Source organism: Spodoptera frugiperda, chromosome 5 (assembly GCF_023101765.2).
Source record: "Spodoptera frugiperda isolate SF20-4 chromosome 5, AGI-APGP_CSIRO_Sfru_2.0, whole genome shotgun sequence".
Classification (NCBI taxonomy): domain Eukaryota; kingdom Metazoa; phylum Arthropoda; class Insecta; order Lepidoptera; family Noctuidae; genus Spodoptera; species Spodoptera frugiperda.
The window spans coordinates 740215-766818 of record NC_064216.1 but is presented as its reverse complement, the minus strand read 5'-3'; the positions used below and the strand labels follow the sequence as shown (position 1 = coordinate 766818).

At 36.7% G+C, this 26604-nt stretch overlaps 6 protein-coding genes across 6 annotated transcripts; 3 read left to right on the top strand and 3 right to left on the bottom strand.

The window, feature by feature from the left end:
* The first annotated feature begins 273 nt into the window (after positions 1–273).
* On the top strand, positions 274–2586 carry LOC118271572 (heat shock protein 60A). The gene has a single exon (XM_035587638.2). The coding sequence runs from the start codon at positions 596–598 to the stop codon at positions 2315–2317; it is 1722 nt and encodes a 573-aa protein (XP_035443531.1). The 5' UTR covers positions 274–595; the 3' UTR covers positions 2318–2586.
* Positions 2587–3485: 899 nt separating this feature from the next.
* Positions 3486–7454, bottom strand: LOC118271843 (tyrosine-protein phosphatase non-receptor type 13-like). The gene is made up of 2 exons (XM_035588081.2): positions 7207–7454; positions 3486–6826 (listed from the first exon to the last, which is right to left on the bottom strand). The coding sequence occupies exon 2, from the start codon at positions 6820–6822 to the stop codon at positions 3574–3576; it is 3249 nt and encodes a 1082-aa protein (XP_035443974.2). The 5' UTR covers positions 6823–6826; positions 7207–7454; the 3' UTR covers positions 3486–3573.
* Positions 7455–7790: 336 nt separating this feature from the next.
* Positions 7791–11416, top strand: LOC118272159 (vesicle transport through interaction with t-SNAREs homolog 1A). Its single transcript, XM_035588509.2, has 5 exons — positions 7791–8001; positions 8240–8298; positions 9049–9166; positions 9591–9799; positions 10163–11416. The coding sequence occupies exons 1-5, from the start codon at positions 7908–7910 to the stop codon at positions 10310–10312; spliced, it is 630 nt and encodes a 209-aa protein (XP_035444402.2). The 5' UTR covers positions 7791–7907; the 3' UTR covers positions 10313–11416.
* Positions 11417–12231: 815 nt separating this feature from the next.
* On the bottom strand, positions 12232–19978 carry LOC118271955 (general vesicular transport factor p115). The gene is made up of 9 exons (XM_050693998.1): positions 19769–19978; positions 18105–18239; positions 16997–17943; positions 16424–16745; positions 15701–15910; positions 15186–15366; positions 14577–14764; positions 13957–14259; positions 12232–13660 (listed from the first exon to the last, which is right to left on the bottom strand). The coding sequence occupies exons 1-9, from the start codon at positions 19844–19846 to the stop codon at positions 13571–13573; spliced, it is 2454 nt and encodes an 817-aa protein (XP_050549955.1). The 5' UTR covers positions 19847–19978; the 3' UTR covers positions 12232–13570.
* On the top strand, positions 19357–22705 carry LOC118271958 (40-kDa huntingtin-associated protein). Its single transcript, XM_035588232.2, has 7 exons — positions 19357–19526; positions 20453–20522; positions 20598–20847; positions 21067–21280; positions 21604–21685; positions 22016–22128; positions 22379–22705. Exons 1-7 carry the CDS (start codon positions 19454–19456, stop codon positions 22543–22545), a joined length of 969 nt encoding a protein of 322 aa, XP_035444125.2. The 5' UTR covers positions 19357–19453; the 3' UTR covers positions 22546–22705.
* On the bottom strand, positions 22695–25200 carry LOC118271956 (serine/threonine-protein kinase RIO3). The gene is made up of 2 exons (XM_035588229.2): positions 23557–25200; positions 22695–23349 (listed from the first exon to the last, which is right to left on the bottom strand). The coding sequence occupies exons 1-2, from the start codon at positions 24886–24888 to the stop codon at positions 22885–22887; spliced, it is 1797 nt and encodes a 598-aa protein (XP_035444122.2). The 5' UTR covers positions 24889–25200; the 3' UTR covers positions 22695–22884.
* Between the last annotated feature and the right edge of the window lie 1404 nt (positions 25201–26604).

Genomic DNA, 26604 nt, shown 5'->3' with positions numbered 1-26604 from the left:
AAGCGTTTTATTTAATTGTTGTACAGTTAAAACTGCACAGTTAAATCGTAAAGTGCAGTTTTAACAATACAGTTTTTTTTTGTCCCCAGCAAAATTACAAATACTCCATAAACTACTTAGAATCCGATAAAACTCGCCCATATCTGATAAGTTCTAAGTAACTTTCACTTATTGGAACACACACACAATAGCAAATACATATCAGAAAACCATACCACCATGAAACCATAGACTAATGATTTTTACTGGTAAGAAAAAGGTTGATGTCCAATCGGAATCGAATCGGACTCTGACGCGGACTAACAATCTTGAATCTTGCTTATTCGTTTTCGCTCGAGTACTTCTATACCGTAACATTCGTTTGAGGAAAAGTGACGGAAGACATCAAAATACAGGCAGCTAAAAATCGTAATATCTTCTAAAAACCATAGAGTTTGTCTAATTCTGTACGAAGGTAGCTCGCTCGCGCGTTAGTCTTTCATAACCTACAACCGGCGGAAGATCACGTTTTTGTGCGGTCCCGGCGAGAATTTTCGAGAATCAAGGTTGGGATTTCTTTTTGAAGTACTGTAATACTATTCCAATCAACACAAAAATGTTGCGCCTACCACGTGTTGTTCGCCAAACTGTTGCATTCCACAAAAGTCACCAACTCGCAAGATTTTACGCCAAAGATGTGAGGTTCGGCGCTGATGTAAGAGCCCTCATGTTGCAGGGCGTCGATATCCTTGCAGACGCCGTTGCAGTCACAATGGGCCCCAAAGGTAGAAATGTTATTTTAGAACAGTCTTGGGGCTCACCAAAGATTACAAAAGACGGTGTGACAGTTGCCAAAGGCGTCGAACTCAAAGACAAGTTCCAGAACATCGGCGCTAAATTAGTCCAAAATGTGGCAAACAACACAAATGAGGAGGCAGGAGACGGCACAACAACAGCCACAGTTCTCGCCAGAGCTATTGCGAAGGAGGGCTTCGAAAAAATCTCAAAGGGTGCTAACCCTATTGAAATAAGAAGAGGAGTCATGCTAGCAGTAGATGCCGTCAAAGATAAGTTGAAGGTTATGTCAAAGCCCGTCACAACACCTGAGGAGATCGCACAGGTGGCCACCATCTCCGCCAACGGTGACACCGCTATTGGGCAGCTCATTGCTGATGCCATGAAGAAGGTCGGCAGGGATGGCGTCATCACAGTCAAGGATGGCAAGACCCTCGTAGACGAACTTGAAGTTATTGAAGGTATGAAGTTCGATAGAGGTTACATTTCACCATATTTCATCAACTCATCAAAGGGAGCTAAAGTCGAGTTCCAAGATGCTTTAGTTCTCTTCTCCGAAAAGAAGATTAGCAATGTCCAGACTATCATTCCTGCTCTGGAATTAGCTAACCAGCAGAGAAAGCCCCTGGTCATTGTAGCTGAGGATGTTGATGGTGAGGCTCTGTCCACATTGGTTGTCAACAGGCTAAAGATTGGTCTGCAGGTGGCAGCTGTGAAGGCTCCAGGCTTTGGTGACAACCGCAAGGCTACACTCAGTGATATGGCTATTGCCACTGGTGGTGTAGTGTTTGGAGATGATGCCAACCTTATTAAGTTAGAAAATCTCCAAGCATCAGACCTTGGCCAAGTGGGTGAGGTTGTTATTACTAAGGATGATACCCTATTCCTTAAAGGTAAGGGTAAAAAATCTGACATTGACAGAAGAGCTGAACAAATCCGTGACCAAATCCAGGAAACCACATCAGAATATGAAAAAGAAAAGTTACAGGAGCGTCTGGCCCGACTTGCATCTGGTGTTGCTGTACTGCATGTTGGTGGCTCCAGTGAAGTTGAAGTGAATGAGAAGAAGGACCGTGTCAATGATGCCTTGAATGCCACCCGGGCTGCAGTTGAAGAAGGCATTGTACCTGGAGGTGGCTCTGCTCTTCTCAGATGTATCCCTGAACTTGCTTCACTTAAGACAGCCAACAGCGACCAAGCTACAGGTGTGGAGATTGTAAAGAAGGCTCTCAGGATGCCCTGCATGACGATTGCGCGCAATGCTGGCATTGATGGCTCTGTCGTTGTTGCAAAGGTTGAGGACTTGGGACCTGAATTTGGATATGATGCTCTGAACAATGAATATGTTAACATGATTGAGAAGGGTATCATTGACCCCACAAAGGTAGTAAGGACAGCGCTCACTGATGCCAGTGGAGTAGCATCTCTCCTCACCACCGCTGAAGCAGTGATCTGTGAAATTCCTCAAGAGAAGGAACCTAACCCCATGGCAGGCATGGGAGGAGGTATGGGTGGTATGGGCGGCATGGGAGGAATGATGTAATCTGCTGCTAAGGACTTGAAATGCATTTATTGTGTAAAGAACTTTTACAAAGTAGTTATTCACTGTTATGGGTATTGCAATGATATCTGTCTGTAGTCTGATTGATTTTATACAAATTGTGGAGTGAATGTGTATTTCCCAGTTTTATGTTTGAGTCTGATGATTTACAAATATAGAAAGACAATTCTCTGTCTTGTTAGAATTATTTAGTTAATTTGCTTGGATAGTGCAAGCAGTGTTATTTTTAAATAAATAATTAATGTTTTTAATACATGTATTTTATTTCCCCATTCATTTCTCATAAATATTCTGAGCACATTAATCACTGCTATTATCTCTTACTAGCATCTACCCCACATGTAAAAAATTAAGTTTTCCTATACTCATTCAAAATTTCATTGTAATATTGAACTTTGTCCCTACGATTTAAACTATGATAAAACAAAATATTACTTCCCGGCAGGTTAAGTAATAAACTATATCATTCAAGCTGGGCAACTAATTATAATTCGTTGTAAATATATTTTCATTGAGAACCGGTCTCTCGTTGACCTGCATTTGTGTAGGGACACCATGTGCTCAGTAGGTACTAGATAGCAACTAGAACATTCCAGGCCATTCTCGACGCGAGCGTGTTCTCGTGTAGTAAGCGGTGCGTAAATTACATAACCAGAGGCGATAAAAATGCCGGCATAATTTGCTCACTTTTTATCTCTGATAAGAGCTTTACGATCGCTAAGTTCATTGTCCATCATGAATGATAAAAAATGTAAAATCATTAATTATATCGGACGTAGCTGATTAAATATGAAAAGACAATGTACTTACTAGTTCAATAGGTAATGACCAACTACCTATTTGTGATGTCCGTTGCCTATGTAATATAATATACAGAGTTAAAAAAAGTTGGATCAGTGACCCACTTTTATATTTGAGTAAGTAGGTACTTTATCTCAATAGTACATTAGCATAATGTACGTACTTAACGTGGCGGTCTTTTGGGAGTTTCTGTCGAAATATTATAAGTAACGATGTACACTTCCATACAAGACTTATGTACAAATAGTAGTTACCAACACCTACAAGTAAATATATAACGGAGCAGATAACAGCCAACAATGCGAGTTGAACCTAGCGGCAACTTCGACCTTAGTTATTATTCAAACAATTTTCATTCAGTTACAATATCATTTATTACATTTGTCCTTTAAACTTAACATAAAATAATTCCTATATGAAATATGTATAATAATAATTTACAAAAATATTTGATCTTCATCTGAATCTCCAGCACCATACACGAAATGTCTTCGCGTGACATTCTCACTAACAATTGCACCTGGCTCAGTCTCTACGTTGCTATTCTTACAGGGTGTCACAGGGTACCTCACTGGGCCCAACCATCTTCTGCTAAATCCAAAATTACGTGGTAACGCTACATTCTTTGATGAACTGCTCTTTACAGATTTATCTAAGCTATTCAAAGAGGACTGAATAGATTTTAATGACGTTTTCTTAAGTAGATCTTCAGAGTTATCATTTAAATAGTCATCTGGCAAGTCTACATCTGTAGGAATACTCAGACTCAGAGGTCGTCGTTTCAGTCTGTTGTTCTGTGGAAACTGACCACGCCATGTGTTGAATTTTTGAGCATTTCGTTTCTGAGGGGTATTTTCTTGAGATGAATAGTTCCCTAAATCAGATTCTTCATAAACTTTATTCTCTGATACACACTTTTGTAAGTTACTTCTGATAGGAGTAGATTGCTTGCTTGATTTGTCTTTCATTCTACTTATAACCTTATCTTTTGTTAACTTTATTAGAGCATAAATTGTTTTCAGAGCTTCTTCATTCAATAATTCATCATCTGTTATTTCTACATCTAAAGCACTAGCAACACTATTACTTATACATTTCTTTCCTACATTACTGCTGGTACTGTCTGTAAACTGACTGTCCATACTGTGTTGATAGTCCAGTTGGCTTGGTTTAGTAGCATTTTGCAATACAATCAGTTCCACTTTATGTGGAGCTGACTGCAGCATAACTAATGCCTTGTCATATTTAACATTCAGTAAGGTCTTACCATTTACTGATATTATTTGGTCACCAGGTAGTAGTTTCTTGCACATATCTGCTGGACTTCCAGGTGTTATTGATTTGATGTATACATTACCATCTGACCCCTCCGCTACTTGAAGCCCTAGCGCATTCATATCATCTCTCTCTAGTACAGCTGTCACAAATATTCTTTCACCTTGAACACATTCCATATTGTCAAGTTTCTCAAAAAGTGAAGTATTTAAACAGGAATCATTGTTAGCAGCATTATAATTGAAAACATCTGGGTATACTTTAGGAGATTCCAAAACGTAAGCAGTTGGAGCATTTGATATGTTCTGGTTATAATGTCTCTCAGGCAACAACTGCATGCTGTTTATTACACAATGTTGTCTTTGTTCAGTACTCAGATCGTCAGAATCACTCTGTGTCATGGCTAGGTCTCCTTCAGATCTTGAACAAAGATTGCTTCTTATAGGAGATGTAGGATATCTGCTGTCTTTAATAGCCTTCATGCCATGGAATACTCTAGTACCCATTTTAACACCTTGTCTTCTGGGTATACTGCAACTTTCTGAAGATGATAATCCATCATTTGATGAGTTTTCATGTGCAAGACTGTTTGATGCTACTTCCTCACTAGGTGCTGGTGATAATATTTGTCTAAGAAGTTCTTCGGTGTTAGGCTTTTCATTTTCTTTATTCTGTACCTTCTTCTCACCAAATATGTCTACTTTAAACCTTCTTCTAGTAGGCCTTCTTACTCTTATGGGGTTCCTAACTGCTAAGTTGTAGCTGTCTTGATAATTACTACAATCAAACTTTTTAGGGCTTCCAGATGCATTCACAGGACAATTAAGTTCATCTGAGAGATAAGTGAGAAAGTCTTCTTTAGCATAAAGTTTCAGGTACAGCCTATGATGGAGTGAGGCTAGCCAAAATGTGAAATAGCTTTTGTTATCCAACATTTTTAATTTATATTTCACACCAATTTTTGATAATCCTGAGTAAGAGTTGGGCATGATATACAAACTTTTCTTGTTATAGTAGAATGTATGTATGTGGTGCCAAGGTAAGCTTTGTAATACAATTCTATTTGTTTGGTTACCTGGATCATCAGCGGAATGATTATTTCTTGAGTAGAGAGTTATGCCTCTAGGGCCAATTGATAGCCAAACATCTCGACAAAATCCATCTCTGGTGGCCCAAATTGCAGAGTAAAAATGTGCACCATAATCACGAAAAGTTTGTGCAAGTGTAATATAATTTACAATTGCTTTCTGTCTGTCTAGCCCACGTCTAGATTCATGAGCCCTCTTCATCCGCAACTTGATGTCTGCCATGTCATTGGTTATCAGAGTTTCAGGCAAGTAATGTTCCAACAAGAAGTAGTCTGCTGTCCCATGTTCTCTGAATGAAAACTCTCCAAACTCTACATGTAAAGCATAGCCTGCCAATAAAATGAGATTCTGTATTGTAGAAGTTAGCTGACCCTCTAAGGTAGCTCTCCTGAGTTGTAAGTATACTCTGTGCCTCCACTCTCCACCTTGTATGTTACTGGCAATGTTTTTAGGTAAGAAAAACTTTATTCTTAAGAAGACAGTAAAATTACTCTCATCTCCAGATATTCTTCTCTTGCTGTTGGTTTTGTGCCAAGCTTCTGGAGCAACTTTTTTAATTTTGTAGTCATCAGGAACAAAGACAAAGTCTCCTCCAATCAAAACAGCAATGCCAAGCATAAAGTTATGCTCATACTTTTCACTGTGAACCAGTGCTTCAAACAATTGTCCTGCAGTTATAACATGAGGGTCACACAAGACTTCCACTTTTTGCCCATTCAGCAAAACTACAGTTATAACTCTTTTATCAGATCCCGATGCCATGGTTAAATCCATGTGTTTGGCTGGCTGTGAAGCTCTAACAATGAATTCGGGACCAACACAACCTTCTTTGCCTTTAAAACCACATTCTGCTTTATATAATCTTGAAGCAGCTCTCTGTACAGGCTTCCCTCTTCTAAAATTTCCCTGGGGTGGTTTTGCTATATTATCATTTAAAGCTATTGCAGTCATAGATACTGTGTTGGCCTGCATTCTAGGTTCCTCAATCTGAGTGCTACAGGCAATTTCCAAAGTGGAATGTGCATGACTTAGGCCTCCCAGCCTTGGAGTGTCAAATAAGTTAAACACTGGTTTCCTGTGGTGTCTAGGCACTCTACAACTTGGGAATGGGTCTCTTTCATCTGGAGACTTGAGGAGACCTACACAGCTTCGTGGACGACAGCTAACTTTTAGATCCGTGTTGGTGCCAGTCTCTTGTGTCTTGTGTCGTCTCTTGACGTGATTCATGTCTTCATCATTATGGAAGTCCATGACTGGGCTGACGCACACTGACGCCGCAGAGCAGGAGCTGCGGCCAGAATCTTCATCACAGTGGCGAAGCATTGTGCTAAAACAAAAACATTTGTATGTTTAATTCAAAACAATCTGTACAATGCACTAGGTACTTCAACATTACTTTTACTGTTTATTACGCAAGTCGCTAAGAGCAACGACTCTATGAGAGATTCTCATGTGAATACATAGGTACGTGCGTGCTGAATAGTCATCAGTAAACGGACATTAACTATTCAAATATTCAAGTTCTAGGACCACGCGTTGAGTTGAGAAAGTTCATACAACTAAGATTTTAAACGCAACATTCTTCAATTACGACTTATTGTTATTTTTAATGTGAACATCGCTCTTACTAGGTATAAGCTTAGTAGATAAAGCTATAATAAAAGTACATATTGAAACTTGCCAAAACTTTTCAAAACATTAACTTACTTTGTCTAAGTTTAGGTGCGGTACCTAGCTAAGTTATTAGCTACATTCCTTAACGACTTTCACTTTTGTTTTGTACACAATTCTCACAATAAAATCATAAGTTCTCCAAAAAACTAGTTAATGACAACATCCACATTGTGATACGTTTATCCTCTCTTTAATAATTAACATCACCATTGTTGCTGCACACATTCAAACATTTTGTTTGATTTGAAACTTTTAGAACTTCAAAAGAAACTTCAACTTGTTCGTTTAGTTCATTCAATAGATCAATAGAAACATACACTTGTCGTTGTTGTCTTGTTCAGCACCTGTTCATCATGCAACCAAAGCCAAGCTAGTTGAAATTAGATTTTATTTGTTGATTGGTCAAAAATAGACATTGCAGATTGTACTACTTGAAACAAAAGGATTCGCACTTGATTTTGAAATCAAACAGTAGCAAAGTATAGCAATAACAGCCAAATACTGGCAATGGCAAGTGGCAAGTGGAGTTGCAAATAGCCTCAAAAGACTTTGTATCGAACTAATAAAAAATACTCTCCTCATTTCTGTCATTTCATTGTTGTCAAAAAAAGACATTTGTTTGACAGTTTGCAATCCAATCATGAATGCAGTGGTGGTTTTATTTGATGTTACGTGTTTTTACAGAATAATGTTATATTGATTTGATTATAACGCCAGTTATCTTGTGATTAAAAATGGCTACATTAATTCAGTCGTATGAGCAACAATACTCCATACTTACAGCAGACATTACGGCTAAAATAGGTCGTCTCAAGTCTGGAACCGAAGGTAGTAATTTATTTAATAAAAACGTTATTCTTATCGCTTGTGTTTGTATAGAACTGAATATAATAAGAAAAGTGTCGTAAAGGATAGATTACTGTACGGTAATACGAACGTCTTGTTTAAATTTTATTGTATTTGCGACTTGCTTTTAAACTGACCTGTTTCGGTTTACCTTTATACCACTACAGGAAGAAGTTACATTATTATTTAGTTTTGGTAATATATATAAAATGCTTTACAGACAACCGTGACCAGCTGACTCGTGAAATTCAGGCAAATTTTGAAGAAGCAAATGATTTGGTAAGATATTTTTAAATGTTACATTGGTTTACCTATTTCATCCTAAAATTCTCTTGACTTTGATGTTTATTTTGTAATTATGAGCCATTTATTAAAGAAAATGTATATTCTGCTTAAAAAAAACAATACAATTATCAACCTATGTAGTGATATGAATCTTTACAAAGAGCTGACATTATTTTGTTATGTTTAACTGATTACCTTATCTAAAGATAGTTTTAAATGTACATATTTACAGAATCATAACTCTTCCTTACATTAAAACTATATGAAATTTCCTTTTTCTGTACACTCCCTACAGCGTTAAGGGGAGTGTAAAATATCATATCTTTATGAAAAATCTTACTTTTAAATATTAAATTATACAATAAGAACACTCGCACATAACTCCCCTTTAATACGAAAAAAACTAAATTGAAATCACTGCATCCATTCGGGAGTTACGATGCCACAGACAGACAGACAGACAGACAGACAGACACGTCAAACTTATAACACCCCTCTTTTAACAATAAGATCAATGTTTGTGTGTATATTTGGTACTTAATTATGTCAAAATGGCTGTAGAGATTGGGATGTGGAACAGAGGATCATGGTCTGGAAAAACATTTTATCCCATGGTAATGCGGGCGAAGCCACTGGCAGACACTAGTAATGTCATAAAATATGTCTTATGTTTCAAGATTCTGATTATTACTTCCAAAGGTCCAGGTGGTATTATGGTCTTAATTAATATAATTTTTGTTACAGTTGGAACAGCTAGAGCTGGAATCTCGTGGGGCAGGAGCTGGGTCCCGTGTCGCAGCCTACCGAGCTGAGCTGCAGCGTGTCAGAGATGAATATCGCTCAGTACTTAATACTGGTGCCTGTAAGTAATCTAAACTGGTAATATTGCCCTTATAGTCTTGCCCTAAGTTCTTAAGGTCTTTAGATAAACATAATGGACTGAGGATTTGTTTTATAACATATAGAACTTTCACTAGAAAGAAAACATGTCATCAGGCACAATAGTACAATACAACTATATCTATACTAATATATGAAGCTGAAGGTATGTTTGTTTGTTTGAATATATTAATCCCTGGAAATACTGGCCTGGTTTGAATAATTATATTTATGTTGGATTTAGATAGTGCATTTATCGAGGAAGGCTATAGGGTAAATAAAACATCACACTACGATCAATAGTAGCCGAGAAGAGCAAGTAAAACTATGCGGCAGTAGCTAGTAAAAACATAAAAGCCATGACTAAGACAAATGTATTTATTTGATATTACATGTTTTTTCCCCAGACAATTATGAGAATGACGAGGTGTTTGATGACTGGAGTGGAGCGAATGAGCAGCACCGCAAGTTGTTGGACAATACGGAGCGACTGGAGCGCACCGGTAAGACCCTGACGGAGGGCTACCGTGTCGTGCTGGAGACCGAGCAGATTGGAGCCGCTGTGCTGCAAGATCTTAGTGTTCAGAGGGAGACTATACAGAGGTCGAGGGGCAGGGTAAGAATGCATTCTTTGTTCCATTATTTTACATTGCTACTGTTAACTTACGTTAATAGCTGTACACAAAGAGGAGTGGAAGGAGATCTTTGTCCATCAGTATCATGGCTGAATACTAAAAAGAAAACCTGTTTAGTGTTATTGTAATAAGAAACAACCTTATTATGAATTACCAAGTTTAATTTTATATTGTATTTATAAAGAATTTCTAAACAGAGAATCCTGATAGTATTGTGGTGGTTCAATTATTACTATTCAAAGAAGATATCAATAACACTCAATAAAATTGTTTATTCTAATCCAACAAGAATCATGTTAGTTAAAACAATAGATTATAAATCCAAACTCCTCCAATTTTTCCAGCTCCGTGAGACAGATGAGCAGCTGAACAGATCCTCTCGTCTCATGAACACGATGGTGATGCGAGCTCTTCAAGACCGATTCATCCTGATCATGGTGTTCCTCGTATTAGGAGTACTCCTGTGTGTAGGAGTCTACTTCTACGTCACGTAGCTGCCGGGGAGCGCTGGCTGCGCTCTCCAAGCTGTTACTGGCTACTTGATCGCGGATAGATACGGTTTGGTTAGTGGTAAACAAGGATTTATGTATTGGTGTAATCTTTGAGGCGCACTGTGGTGTGTAGTGGAGTGTGTTCAAATTCAACTTAAGTATGATCATTTAACTATTCATAAATCACTTAAAATGAAGTAAATGAAAGTCAATATCGTTTTCTAATTAGAAATATAAACAGTTCACAGTGTACCTCAGATATTGCGCATCATTGTTAAACTTGCTTTATGAAGACCATAAAATATTAAATACAAGGTTAGATCCCAGAGAGAAATTATGTATTTATCCACAGACTACTTATTTATAATGCTAAGTACTTATTTATAAGATCATTGTTGTTGAGTCTCATGTAAAAATATTATCGAGTTATTATATTACACAGAGCTATTCATTTTCAATATATCTACAGATTTTACCTAACTCTAGCAATAAAAATATCGTATTTATACCCACTGCAAATTATTATTATTAGTATAAAGATCTTGCTATAAGCTTTGAGCTTAAAACATAAACAAACACAAACGAAAAATGTTTCATCTATTTGTATAAAAATGATATTAAATCAATATGTAAAAACATTTATATTACCTCTGAATCATATCATTCGTTATGCTAAAGCATCATTCATAATGTTCAAATCGATTTGTAAATAAAAAAATGTATCCTTATTTACCTATATGCATTTACTCAAAGTATTTAACTATTGCTTGATTTTATCTGCCCTTGATGTATTAAAATGTAGTAGTCACCTGCACTGCAATCTTAGTAGCGTCATCAATATCCTTAGTATGAGTTTGTTTTAAGTTTAAAGTAATGGAAATGAGAACGCGTTCGGCGCTCTGATTGGTTGGTTTATTCAAGCTGGCCAATCAGAGCTCCGAACGCGCTCAGAAGCACGTTTTGAGCAAGTACTGCTATGTTTGAATTGGGCTATACTTTTGTAAAACTATGTATATTAATTTCTATATTGCTTATCTTCTGTAGGTTAAGTTTAGTATTAAGTAATTGAGGTTGTTTTAGCACTAAATACATTCCCCTATATAAAAAGATGTTCATTTTAAAGTTGTATATTATTTTGAAATTATGATAATATGGGCGTCTAGACTCATTAGTCGGCTTAATGGAAACAGAGACCCATATGGGTCTCTGTTTCCATTATTTGGCTTTATTACTTTTAAAAAAAGTTGTCCTTATCCCATACGATATATTAGTTATTGTTTTAAAAATATTATGTTACTGTAACATTGTCTATTTGATTGAAGACAACAAGTTAGCTATAATTGTGTGAAGCAGTAAGCTTACAAAATATAGATTTTTCAATGTTTGCCTGTTAAGATTCTCACATGAATTCTTTATTGTTTTGTCATGTAAATGAGACTGTTAATAGTAAATTAATGTAGATAGACAAATATTTATTGTGTAAGTGTATCTTAAAAAGTGAGTTATGAAGTATATTAAATGTTTTAATCAAGAAAATTGTTCTTTCTGTTTAATGTACATAATAAACCAACACCCTCCACACCACATTATGCCAAGACTTCCGCTGAAGTAGGCAGAAACATCTAGAAAGGTTCAAATCGATGGTTTCTACCGCATCCATTAATTTTACTAATATTATAAATGCGAATGTTTGTGAGTTTGTGCGCATGTTTGTTACTCGTATCACTTCAAAATGGAAATTTCGTGGAAATTTGGAACGGGTAGGTTATGGCTTGGAATAACACATAGGATACGGGACCGGGCAGAGCCCTGGCAGAAGCTAATATTTTCATACATTCGTTGGTATGTTAATTTTGTACAGACTATTGTTATACATAAGTGAAGAAGATAAATATTATGTTCAGAGAGGATAATAAAAAGAATTTCATGAACAAAACGCATCATAACTTTATATTTCATACATTTTTACATTCAAATCACAATATCTTAACAATATCGAAATATATTACTGACATATATTATAAATATTCTTATATTCTGTAACGCACGAGTGAGGGACTTCTAAACTAGCTTCATGCTGAGGGAAAGCTTAGAACAGACTTGTAACATAGCACTTTGTAGGCAGTAGGCACTATAGTCCATAGATAAACTTTATAAGTACATATACCTAGTTATCTATAGGCTATAAAACGTCACGCTGCGATCAAAAGGGGCCGAGCAGCAGGTGAAAGAGCGCGACAGTACCTAGCTAGTACTTTATACGTTTTTGTATTGCGTCCAGACAACCGGGTACCTCTTATTAAATTGACTACACTCTGATTTTGACTACAATAAGCGGAAGGTAGTAAGTTTTTATAACCACAACTTTTTATAACGCTATAATTTTTCGATTAATTCAGACTGACTGACTGACTAATGTCGAAATCGATCTAGTATGTCTAAATATAAATTTACAAAAAACTATTTATATTTATAATGGTCTACAAATCTTTTGTTTCTTTTGAAGCAAGAACTGTGCATAACGTTTAAGCTTTAAATAAGATAGTTCACATCATATTATAATTAAAAGTAAAGTCAAATAATAAATAAGACATATAACATTGACATGGATAGACACGATATACATACAGTTTCTTAGAAGATTATTTAATTTCAAGAAAGAAGCAAAGAAAGTATGGTATAGATAAATGTTATTTACCTAACCTTTTTTTATATGTAGTCATATAGGTTTTATATACAGCCAAAGGAACAAATCATTGTTAAATCAAATTGTCATAACATAACAATAATTATCACCGACAAAATCCTAAAGTTGTACGAAATACGGGGACTTATAATCAGTAGTCACTAGTCATATACCTACTAAGTAAATATCCGAACTAGCTAGTTCTATATTTTGTATGACTCAAAAATCGAGTCCTAGAAATCGTAATTAGAAGTATAATTATATCGAGGCAGTAGTGTTTAGTCCTAAATAATGCTAATTTTAATTAAAAATATAGGTTTGCTCACTTAAATAATTGAGAATAGTTCTACTAGTTTCAGGTAGTCTGCGCGACATAAGGAAGAGTCCCACTGTGACTCGAAACTAGTAGAGTTTTTCTCAATACTTACGTGAGTAAACCTGTATTTTTAATTAATTTAGTATGTCTCACGATAGGTATTATACAAGTAATGCTTCTTTAGCTAATTGAAGTGTTGTCCAGTCCCATCGCGGTATGAGCGGGGCTCGCGCAGCGTGTAGTTGCGCGGGCGCCGAGATCACGCGTGGGGCGCGGGCGCCGCCACGTCGTCCTCCACGGGGTGGCCCAGCGATAGCAGCCGCATCTTGTAGTCGTTTAGCTTTATGTCCTGCAATATTTACAAACATAATGTTTGAGAAACTCGTTTTGGAGAAAATGGTCAATAGCGGAGCGAATGACTATACTTGTTTGAACTGAAAGTTAACGGAGTTTGATAAAGATGCTACTACGTAATGCTCTATAGAGTTATATAAAACAGTCAGAAAATAGAAAACGCAATAAGAGTTAGTGTTTCATGAAACTTTATGAAGTTAAGAAATATCCAAGTACACAAATATAGAAACAATAATTTCAATATTCATATTCTACCTCTATAATACTATAAACACCAAAATATCCACAAACCTGATCAGCGAGTAACTCCAAGAGGTCATCCTGATCCTTTCTAATCTTCTCCAACTCCTCAGCCATGGCTTTCTGACCTTCCTGACTAGCTTTTAACTCTCCGGCGAGCCTGGTGACTTCCGCAGACAGACCCTGGAGCTTGGTTTCGTATTCTTGGACCCTGGAGTCGTCGAGAGTGAGGGGAGCGGGGGCAGGAGGGGGAGCTTGACTTGGTATTGCTGTGGCTGCTGACATTTGTGCTCTTAAGAGGGTGTTCTCGTCTTTTAGGTGAGATATCGCTGATAGTGAGTCGTTGAGGGATGCCTGGAAGTTTCAATGGTATTGTTATATCGTTTATTTGTATACCTAGTTGAATGTCGACTTTGTCTGGATGCTTTTTAAATTTTCTCTCATACAAACTTAACGTAACTTAGAAGTTTGCAAAATATGAAAAAAAATTCGTCCAATTGGATGCAGATGTTTGGGAGTCATGCGCGTACGCATATACGTTTCGACGAGCTGATTTATTTATACAGTTAGATGATGAAACATTTTATTATCCTATATTTACCTACATTCCATGGGGTAAACAAGGTAACCAACATTGTGATAGTTAAACTGAGATATATTTACAAGTTCACCTTGAGAGTCTGGTTCTCCTGCACGAGCGCCTGTTGCTCCAGGCGTAGTTCCTGCAGACAGGCGTCCTGCTGGCGGATGAGCGACTTGTACTGCAGCAGGGTGCCGTCCTCGGGGGACGCGCGCTCCGCCCCCGGCGACCCCGCCCCGTTCTCCGGACGGCGCTCCGATAGACTCTGGATTACTACACCTGTGGATAGCAATGAAGGGGGGTTTAACCACTTGTATGTCGGTATATAAGACACAATAGAAAACACATTGTGTCTCGCGTAGATCTGCGTTCCGACAGACAACGGGTTAAGTAACATATTATGGTTGTAGTTGTTGTTTTGTAATTAAAAGATGCCCTCGTCAATTTTCGAGGATGCTCGTTTAGTTTCAAGCGAGTACTGGGGCTCTTAATTTGAGCAACAAGCATGGTATGATGATCGATGGAGACTCTCGAAACAGTTGCGTGGTTTGGTCTTATGCTCCAATTAATTAACATTCATAATCGCTTCTTGTAAAAAATAATATGATTAAAACTTGGATCAAAGGTCTAAACATCAATACTACGGTCAAAATTAGGAAAATGTATTGTTAAAGGTATTTTTATACAATAGTCGACTTACTTTCCAATAACTTAAACAGCCGGCAGAACTCGTAGTCGATGAGTACGTCATTGGGCAGCTTGGCGCGCAGCTGCGGGTGCTTGGCCGCCACGTTGTACAGCTCGTGGCGCGACACCTCGCACAGCTTCGACGTCAGCACCTCCACGCCGATGCGCTTCGTCAGCAGCTGCCGCAGGGACTCCTGGACGGACGTACATTGTATTAGTAAGATTTTGTTTTGTTTTTTATAAGTAAAAATATATTTTGAGGTGCAGAACTTGACTGACAAATTTCGCTGCTGACCAAATTGTCAAGACTTGCCGATATGTTAAAGCTCGAATCTGAGCAAAACTAGGCACATAAGTCAGTACCTTATTCTTAAAAATAGTAATGTGAATCTCAAACATTTGAAAACAATGTGCAATGTAATCAAAACACAGATTGCGGCCATAAGTCAAAATTGAAGCTTTCTCAACATATAGTCGTTTTAAAAAAACGGGACCAATTCAAAATAACAAAATATAAATTTAGCACACCTTAGAATAATTCTCAACAGTGTCATCGTTGAAGTGTATGCAGATAGCGAGCAGGAAGGCGGAGAGTCCCTGCAGCAGGTACTCGTTGTCGTCGTGGTCGGCCGAGCAGGTCTGCGCCACCAGCCAGCTCACCGCGCCCGTCCGCAGGAACCCCGCCACCGCCGCCGGGCAGTAACTCAGCCACGTGCACAGCAGCATTAGGAGACCCACCTGGAACACATAGGACTTTGGAATTATACATAATATCAATAACTATGATAGTCTACTGCCGTTTTTAAATTGACACGGTCATTAACACTATCATTAGAACATAAAAAACATGGTAAATATCCCGTCTCTAGTTCTAATGATAGTCTACTGCTGGACTACGGAATTCTATGTGGTTAGAGTTTCGAGATCATCAATGGTAACCTCATTCTTCTCCATAGGAATATACACTTTGGAATGTGTAAATAGTTTCACTAGAGGACTGACCAACAGACTGATATTTATAATTTTATTGTAACTTTCGTGACACATACTAAATTAATTATTGCTTAATTGACGACTAAATTAATTAATGCTTAGACTGATATTTGTAATATTTGCTTAATTGACGTTCTAAGTGCTTTGCTGGTCTAATTGAAATAAATTATTTTGAATTCGAATTTGAATGATAATTACGACTTCTGCAATATATCCCTAATAAATACTAAATAGCATTCTATCACTATAGGCCTTTACCTTAGACTTAAGCTTAGTAGTCTGCTGCAGGAGCAGAGTACATTGGTGGAGCAAGGACACGGGTGAGCTGCCAATGTTAGTAGCCAGTAGCACCCTGAGGAGTTGTTCCTTCTGCGCAGGGTTGTCTATCAGGCCGTGCATCAGGGCCACAGCACTAAACCAGTTGGACAGCACATCCGATGAGAACAGGCCACCGCATAGCAGCTGCCCGCTTGTCAACGATGACATGTCTGAAGAAGATGGTAGGAGAGTTTGCACCAGGCCTGCCTGACTCATCTCGTTGTGGTACAGGTAGCATTGGAAGCAGTATAGGACTGCACATCTGGAATAATATTAATGTTAGATTAGACTAGTTTAGTCTGGTAAGCTTTGTATCACTAGTGTTTATAATATGAAAATGTATGGGGTTATAAGTTTAATTTTTTGATGTTTTAATAGTTTCTATTATGAGAGGCAGAGATAAAGATCTTGAAAATCGGACCATTGTCAAGTTACAATTAAATCACGTAAGAAATAAGATTTATGAGTTTGTTTATACATATTGAGATGAAAGTAAATATTAAATAAACTCACCTTAAAGAGAAAGGTTGCTTCTCATTAACCATCGACATAAGTAACACTACGATGGCAGGTCGCGGAGGGTTGGAGGGCGCCATCACGTTGCCCAGGAACTCCTGGTTGGTCACATCCCCCCTCACTGCCTCCCCCACTGTGTTGATGGTCTCCGTGAGGATATCCGCAGGCACTCCGCTCGACATCAGAATATTACAGAGAGCATCCAGCAAACCGACGTTCTTCATAATTTTTTGACAACTAGAGATGATTTGTGCAGAGTTGCTGGGAGAAACTAAGGTCCTGACGATAAGCAGCATACAGTGCACATTGGACACCTTCTGCGGAGACCATCCTGCTTCCTCCGCCTCATCAGGAGTGTTAAACATAGGCAACATCTTCTGTATGTAACTACCTTCTTTAAAGAAGTTAATGTTACTGCTGTTATTCTTCAACAGATTCAACATTAGTAGCAAACAGTCTTCCACAATAATGCCACCGTCTGAGTAACCTTCCGACGACACTATTTCGAACAACCTATCGAATGCGTTCTCAAACGCTACAATCTTCTGTATATTTGCGTTACCTTTGGTTAACTTTATAAGAAGAAGTAAGGTTTCATTTCTGATCACTTCTCTGGTATCTCCTAGAAGGTCCATCATTTTGGAGACGCCCATGGGTTTAACTAGGATGATTTCTTGTATGTCTTTGGGTCTGTTTGTGAGGAGTGATGTGAGGAGTTGTACGGCGGAGAGTCGGACTCTGAAGTCGTACTCGTCTAGTAGATCGAGCACCAGTTGTATGTTGTGATGGTCTTTGATGAACATCTCTGTGAACTGCTCGCCGATGTTCATGGGGACCCGAGGGTTGTTCTCTTCCTCCTCGAACTGTGTCGGTGACATCACATTGTTGAGGGTGTCTAAGGCATAGTTTATTGTCTCGTTGTCGGCTCGGTCCAGCTCTAGTACCTGGAAAGAGATCATGTTTTTGATATACATGGAGAAATAAATGTCATAGGTTTGATTCTTCAAATAAAGCTTCAAAGAAGGAAAGGCATATCGTCTTTATAAATGAAATACCAGATACCATAATTCTATTCTTTACTCCATTACATAGAATTCTATCTTACCTGTTTCAGTGTGTCCATGCCTTGTGCGCCGACTTCGACGCGGTAGGTGCGCGACATCGCTTTGAGCGCGCGGCACGCATCGCGACGGTCTTCTAGCAGCGTCGAGTTGTTCACTCTGTCTACTAAGCGCTCAACCTGAAAAGACCACAGGAAAAATTAGAATTAAGCTATATTTGCAAGAGTAAAAAGTCAATTTACTTTTCTATATTAGTACAATTCCATCGACAATTGGAATAAAGAAGAAAGAAAAACTTGTTTGGCAACAAATAATAAGCTATGTGGAAATTCCTTATTCAGTTAGCCTTATCTTGTAATTATTATTAGTCAGGTAGGTATACAATATACATAAAACAAAATGCTAATCTTCTGCAAAAATAGTTCCTGTTTGTCATCTTATCACACACTTTATGTAAGTTTTCAAGGCCAGAAACTGGTTTTTTGGTTAACTTATTTTAGGAAGAAATATTCACCATTCCAATATTAGCACAAACTTTTTATTGAACAAATTGGCAATATTTTAATATTCACACTAGGTTGTAAATTAAATAAAATGCTTGTCTTATGTGAACAGAATATAGTAGAGATATAAGATATTAATACAAAGTTATCAAAACATTTGTAACCTTATGAAACTCATTAACTTTGTAAACAATAATTAAGTTTCTGATCTGAAGTCTATCAGTATTAGTAGTCAGTTTGCCGAGTGCATACACACACAAACCAACTTTCACAGCTTACACTTGTTTAAATACAGCATGAGGTGCTAAATTCTTTAGTTATGTATAAGCAATATTTTATACTGTTCTATAACATTAAATTTTTTGTGAGTTTAGGTATGTACCTAATAAGGCAATAGTTAAGAGTGTTAGTATTTTTTTTATTCCATAATGGGATGGCAGAGGTGCACATATTATTTTTAATTTTGTCAGTTTGATACTAAACAGATGAAAATGAAGAGAGAATATTAAAATGAAAATTAAATTAAAAGTTTTGGGGTCAATACAGGCTCCATTTTTTGAAATTAAGTAAGAAGTTAAAAAATAAGGTGCATATACTAATGGTAAATAAATTAATATTGTTATTAATTTAAATATGAATCAGTTCTTTCAGAATAAAACTTTTCCAGTTAAAAATATGGTTATCAAAGAGAATAACAGTTTCTAAAACAGTAAATCTATTATGTCATGCCATGTGAGTACATTATATTGATGCTGTAATAAAATTTCTTTGTGATAACAGAAATTATGTTTTCTTTCAACTGCAATTCATGAATTTACAACATTTGCAACATATATGCCACAGAATTAAAATGTAATGGAACTTATAAAGATTTTTAAAGAGTTTATAAAATGAATGAGAGTAAAGGAAATGATGTCAATAATGACCCTGAAGCTGAAAATAAAAGGGACAGTTCTAGGGCAGGTCAGTCAAACTACTAATTAGTAATAAACAATTATAAATTTGTCTAATAAGAATGCAGTAGTTATGTATCTATCATTTATTGGACCATCAATGCTGTCACATTCATGGAATGCTGAATCAATTTACGGACATCTGGACCCGCCTACGCTGAACTATAGATAAGAAATAGCTACTCTATATCGCACACTATAAATAGGTCAGCTTATGTTTTAATTCTAGAAAGTAAATATTGGAATACTCACAATCTCTGCTCCAGAAGGTTGGTGGCCAGGTTCCGGCGCACCCAGCACGGTCTTCAGACCGCTTTTTAGAAAATCCATTTTGCACAATTTCTTTATTTATAACTAGTACACAATTAAAACTTATTAATACGAAATCATTGCACAAAATACTTAAACTCACAAAAATTAAATCAACCCTACGAGACACGTCAAAGCATTTTTGACATACTCAAATTACGTTTTATTTTATCAACTCTGTGTTTTTGAAATTCATGAAAATAAGGTTTATTTCTCTTATACCCAAAGGAAAATCTCAACTCTTAACTTGTTTTATATAAATACTATTGTATAGTAATTACAACTCCTTTGGAAAAGCTTTTTAGGCAAGGAAATTGTAAGATTTCTATTGTAAATATTGTAACAAAACGTACTTAGTACTGACAGTTACCAAAATATTCATTGTTTTTGGTAGTATAATTTAGCTACAATTTTTGATCTTATCACCTGGACATAAAGTTGGTTTTGCCTTTTCAAAGTGTTTGATGATGTTTTAGACACAACAGAGACAACTACTGACATCTGACATTGACATTCATTACAAAATTGTTTATTTATTTCTATGCAGTGCAAGTGGAGCTATTTTCCTTGAAAATAAGAGAAAATCTACAAAGCCTATTAAATAAAAAGTCGTTATAAATATTTTAGCAAAAATGTCTACGGACCTCGGTGCCAGCTTTAACGAGCAATATATGAATATCAACACTAAAATGAAAAAGTAAGTTTCTACATCACTGCAGTCTGATTATATACTTATTTAGCATAATTACTGAGTATAATATGTATTTTGTAGACGGTTTATGCGGAAGCCCAATGTATCGGAAGCAACGAATGAGTTTATAGCTCTTGCGATTCAATGTGAGCATTCCGACCAGCCAGCATTCGCAGGGCACGCCTACGTGGGTGCTGCCAAGTGTGAAGCCTCTGTAGGCCACTTCTTAGGTGAAGCGGAACATTTCTTAGCGGCAGCTCGTCAGTTCATGAAGGCTGAAAAGAAACTGAAATCTCTGAAATTTTATAGTGCTGATAGAGAAAACTTGGAGGTAAAGAAATCGTTTTCTTACTTTGTTTATCCTAATATGTACAATTAAAAGTATCAATGTTTTGATGCATTGTTAATAGGTTTTTAATAATTGAAAGCATTTTACTGAGTGCTTAATTATTTGATTAAATGTAAACTTATTGGTCTGAGCATTTGTATAGATTTCAACATACTAAACAACTTTTACCTACATTATAAATATATCTTCCTCTAATTTCAGGCAGCTATAGGATGTTACATTCAGGCGCTGAACAAGTACCCAGAGAAGTCTCCAATCAGAACATCTATATTGATGGAGCTGGCCAGTGACCTGGTGGAATTGAACCACAAGATGGAAGCAGCTGCATACTACGAACAGGCTCTTGAGACTGTCACTGAATCTACTATGAAGACTATTTGTTTGAAACACCTGCTCAGTTTGAGGATAGACAGTGGTATTTACTTGTTTATAGTCATTTATTTGGGTATTATAGTCATGTAAAAAAGATTAGATAAAAAGATAAACATACACCCCCTATTTTATGAGACTTATAACCCAAATGATGACAAGCGGGTGTACATTGTACAGTAGCATTACACACCATAATGTGCATGTGTACCTCTGCCAACCCCTTTGGGGATAAAAGGCATGATGTTGCATATGTAAAAATATATACCTACCTATTTTATTACATCACAATAATCCACTTAGTAACATCTTATTGTTCAATTTTCCACCCTAAACATGTTTCTTTTTAACCATGATTATATTTTGCAGGTAAATATGACATTGCTTTAGAGATAGCAAATAAGATGGTTGATGGTCTCAATGCAAATGTACCTGAAGATGTTCTTGCAGAGTAAGTTGTTATCATGATAACTTTCCTAGGTATAACATACTAACCATTGTACAAAATAGTAATGCTGAAAATTCATGACCTTCAGTACAAGAAGTTAACTGAAATAGCAGTTGTGTTGAAGATTATAATAATTAGAGTAAGGAATTAACTGCTATACTCAAGAGATATTCAATGACTATTTAAACAATTCCTTAGTAACGATTTTGTATGGAAAACAATTGCTAAAGACTGGATTAAGTAACCATTAAATGACTCTGAGTACAGCGATAAGACAGTTTTGTGTGATGTCAACCTCAAGAAAGTCAGCTTACATCTTTTACTTTCTTCCAGGGTCCAAGTGAGCAGGATACTGCTGACCCTTCTAGTGAAACCACCAGAAGACAGCAAGCCACCATCTTTGAAGCAACTCTTCATAGATTTAATGAATGACAATGAAAGTGATAGTGAGTACTGATTTATTTATTTGATGTCACATTCAGATACACATATAAATATAATGAGTAATTTTTATATAGATTAAGTTGCACAACATTTATCAAAAATGTAATATTAATAAATAAGATTATAATAATTGGAAACTACATTGATAATACTCATACACTGTAAATTACTGTTTAAAGGTTTTACTAAAAATACATCAATGAAGACATGTTATTGTAATATCCTACTGTATATTGTAAATGTTTGTTCCAGCAATTCCTCTGAACACAGATTTGAAGTTGAAACTCCAGTCAATAATAATCTGCCACGCGACTGGCGACACTCAGGCTTTAATCAGTGTGTCAGCAGACACCAAGCAGTTCCTGACTCTGCAGCAAGTTGAATTATTGCACAAATTGATATCAGACGAAAGAGGTTAAACTAATTAATATCTGACACCAAAAATATTATTGATTATGTCTAAGTCCTACTTTATTGTTCATCTTTATAAGTAAAATAAATATTTTATAATGTAAATGTTTGTTAAGTTAGTAAACTTTGTTGTGGTATTAAAATAAAATATAAACTGTTTCATTAACACTCAATTCTATTATTCAAAATTTCATAAATACATTGTCATATACATTCCCTAGTATACAACAGTATAAATGTCGTCATTTATTACATTTATTTGTTCTTTTTTTTTAGTTTTTCATACTAGGATAAAAAACATTTTATATTCTCTTTGCCTTTATAAACACATTATTTAAAAATATCCTTTAAGAATTTTTGTCTGTATCACTTATGTCATCTGACTTAGGTATAATAACATTTATTTCTTTAGGAAAGTTTACATTATGATCTACTAATACATCTTTCTCTTTGGAGGTACTTTCTTGTACTTTGACCTCATTTCCGAAGTCAGCAGCCGTGTCAATGACAGGCTTGCCCTGCTTGGAGTGGGTCCACATCTCCTCAAACACATCCACCTCATCTTCATCTTCCTCATCAGCACTCTTGTCACTTTTAGCCGCCTTCACCTCGTTAGACTTGTTCCAGCAGTACTCAAATGGATAGCTGATGTTCCTGTTGTCATCAGGTGCAATCTCAAAGCGTGAGGACAGAGAGTTGTACACAGTGTGGACACCTTCAAGTAGGTTCACATCAACTTCATCAAATCCAGTGATTGACTTGAACAAATCTTCACCAGACTTCATGTCAGTGACACCTTTCTTGTCAAAGAACTGAAAAATAAAATTAAAATATTTATTATTTTTATTTAATTTTATATTTTATTTAATACTTTTATATTATTTTTATATTTAACTAATGTGACACATTGTATGACAGCAAAATTATTGCACAACATTTAATCACACTACAACAACAACAATATTATTGTTTACAACATTTTCCTCCATCTACATATAGCAAGGTTATGTAATACTCACATTGGCAATGTTCTGGCAATCCCTCAGCAAGAACTCTAGACCATTCGGGTGATCAGGCTGCACAGACTGGGACACATCTATGAACCAGCACTTGTTGTCCCACCACAGGATGTTGTACTCGGAGAGGTCAGCATGAATCATGTGTCCCGTGTTGTACAGCTTGTGCACCGCCTCCACCACCTCATTGTACACACTCTGCCATTTCTCAGGCTTCAAAATCACATCCCTTAGTTTAGGAGCAGGCTTGTTGTCTTTACCAATGAAAGACATCACCAAAATATGTTTCTTCAAACAAACCATATCAGGACAGTTCAAACCAATTTTCTTCATTCGAAGCATGTTATGCATCTCCTTCTCAGCCCACATGTGTACTATCTTGCGTGGGTTTTGCTTCGAGAACCTGTCCTTGAAGCGGTAATCAGCTTCAATATACTTATCACGAGTTTTGAACTCATTCAGGGTAGTTTTAAATACTTTTATTGCACATTCTTTAGGAACCGTCAGGTCAGGGTAATTGGTGTTACCAGCAGCATGTAAGACCACAGATTCCTTGCCAGTTGAGATTATTCCATTGATATCCTCCAACACTTCATTGTTAATAAGTTTGAAAAGAAGAAGTCTTGTCGGTTCATCGAGACCCATTTCTGCAGTGGCATGACTCTCTTTACGGTCCAACATCTTAGTTTTACGTGTTTGATAATGTTTTGTTTGTTCCCTCAAATGATTGAATACAGAGTTGGAGAGTTTCATGTCAAACCCAGCACCATCCCCTGTGCACACCTCTGGAGGGAATGCCATCACACGGCAAGCATTCCTCCTGCCATTGATCACACTGTCATGTTTAGTGACCATCTCTCCATCTTTCATGACATACCCTCGTTTTGGTAAACTTGCGAATTCTTTCTCGTTGGTCTCAAATCGATCCCAATCTTTCTTCTCTGTATCCACATCCTCTTCATCTGAATCAGAATCGTATATCAAATGCTTGGGCACATGATAGAAATTATCATAAGATATTGAGACTTTTGAGTCGCCGTTACGTTTTTTCTCAACCACTTTGAGTTCATTGTCATATTCTCTGTCAAATTGGCATTGCAAAACCTTTGCAATAATAGCATCGGAATCACAATAGTCCTTTGCATTCGAGGTCTCGATATCATGCAGCAACTCCGGTGGTATTTCGTTAGACGTACTCACGTGCTGGTCTGATAGCCGCTCAGCAAACCTAATTTCCTCTTTAACCTGAAGTCCCCTCGCGAATTCTTCGGACATGATGTCCGATAAGTCTTGTACTTCTGCAGGTGCAGCAATTTTCTTCCAGGGGTTCGACATTTTGTTTTAAATAATTATAACTATATCACAGACTTTATAATAATGTTTATAACTTATATCCCTGTTTAAAGCAGGTAAATTAAATATTACACAATATGGTAAAATATTCACGGACGTACACAAACCTTTCTTGGTTGGTTTGACAATTTTGACATTCAAAGAACAGAGGACCTTGTTTTTATTTTATGGTAGTGTTTTCAGTGTAGCCATTTAAAGAAGCACACTTTTGTTCAAAATGATTTTATTTTATCCAAAATCCAAATCCTTGTGAAATAAAAACTTACCGATAATTTATTTAAAATTTATAAACACCTTCAGATACTTTCTAATAAGCATCTAATATAATTGCAAAAGAGGGTATCTGAGATTTGTACGCTATACAAAACGATAGAATACCCAAATAATTTTCATAAGTTCGTTTTGCTTTATTAGTTTGAAACTAATATATTACTTATGATTTAAAATTTATTTTTTTAAACTTTTCGTATTTAGTGCCCACAAGTTCAGGTAGCTAAGTCTTCTAATTTCCTTGTTCGCTCTTTTAGCACCGTATTTCCTACTTGACCATCCCATAAATAATACTAAACTTGATATAAACTTCTAACCAAATACACTGAGGAGAATCTTCGAATGGTTATAATAAATACCTACCTCAGGTAAAGCATGTCCACTTCATGCATGAAGTGGCTGAGATAAAGTCCTTCTCAGCCACAGACGTATAATTGTGTTCTCAGCCTACTTTACAAAAACGTTAACAATAAGTTCATAAGTACTTGTAATACTTTTACCCTGAAGAGATAGCAGAGTTGATGTATTATAAGAATCCTAAGGAAAAGAGATAGCCTTTTGCCATATACGCCGAAAACACTAGGTATGTACCTATTCCAGACTATGCCATTTTATTGAGTTTGGACCATCGAAAATCAGTTTGTGACTACCTAAGCAGCTGACTACACTACACCTGTCCTAAACCTGCCAGGAAGAGATTGTATTTATGAATTAGATTAGATTTCAGCCATGATCGTCCCACTGCAGGGCAAAGGCCTCCCTACCTTCCTTCCACTCTTCTCTGTTTAAAGCTTTTTGCGGCCAATCCTTATCATAGCTGTTGATTTCGTCCCGCCATCTCCTACAGAATTTTTTTTTCATGCGGGAATCGAAACCGCAACACATCATCGTGCGCGAAAAGCACTTGCCTTTATTATGTCGATGCACCCCTCATAAAAATCCAATGACTTCTCCTGCCTTCGGTAAGGTGTAGAATTTGAATTATTACTGACTAAAAACCGCCCCGTTCTTACTTCGGCTTCGAGTCGAAGCTCCGGTAACACGCGAGGACGTCCATCCGTCGTTCCATCTATAATAATAGTACTCTCTGTCGTCCACGAATTTAATGGCTCAAACATGAGAAACTCACGCTCTTGCCCAGTAGGGGTATGCAGAAACTACTGCAATCTAGTAACAATCTATACTTTCTTTAAATATTAAGCTTTTATGTGAGACACGTAATAAAGTAAAACTAATTGCAGCAGAGACATTTTGCAGCTCAAAGATGTAGAAAAGACCTGAGTGATCAGTAAATAAAATCAAAGGTCTCTGCTTATACCAGTGTTACAAAGGCGTAATGAAATGCAAGTCTACGCCCAATTTATTCAATACATAATTGGTAGTTTTATGAAAAGAGAAAACCATTTCATTCTACAACTAATAAAAAGA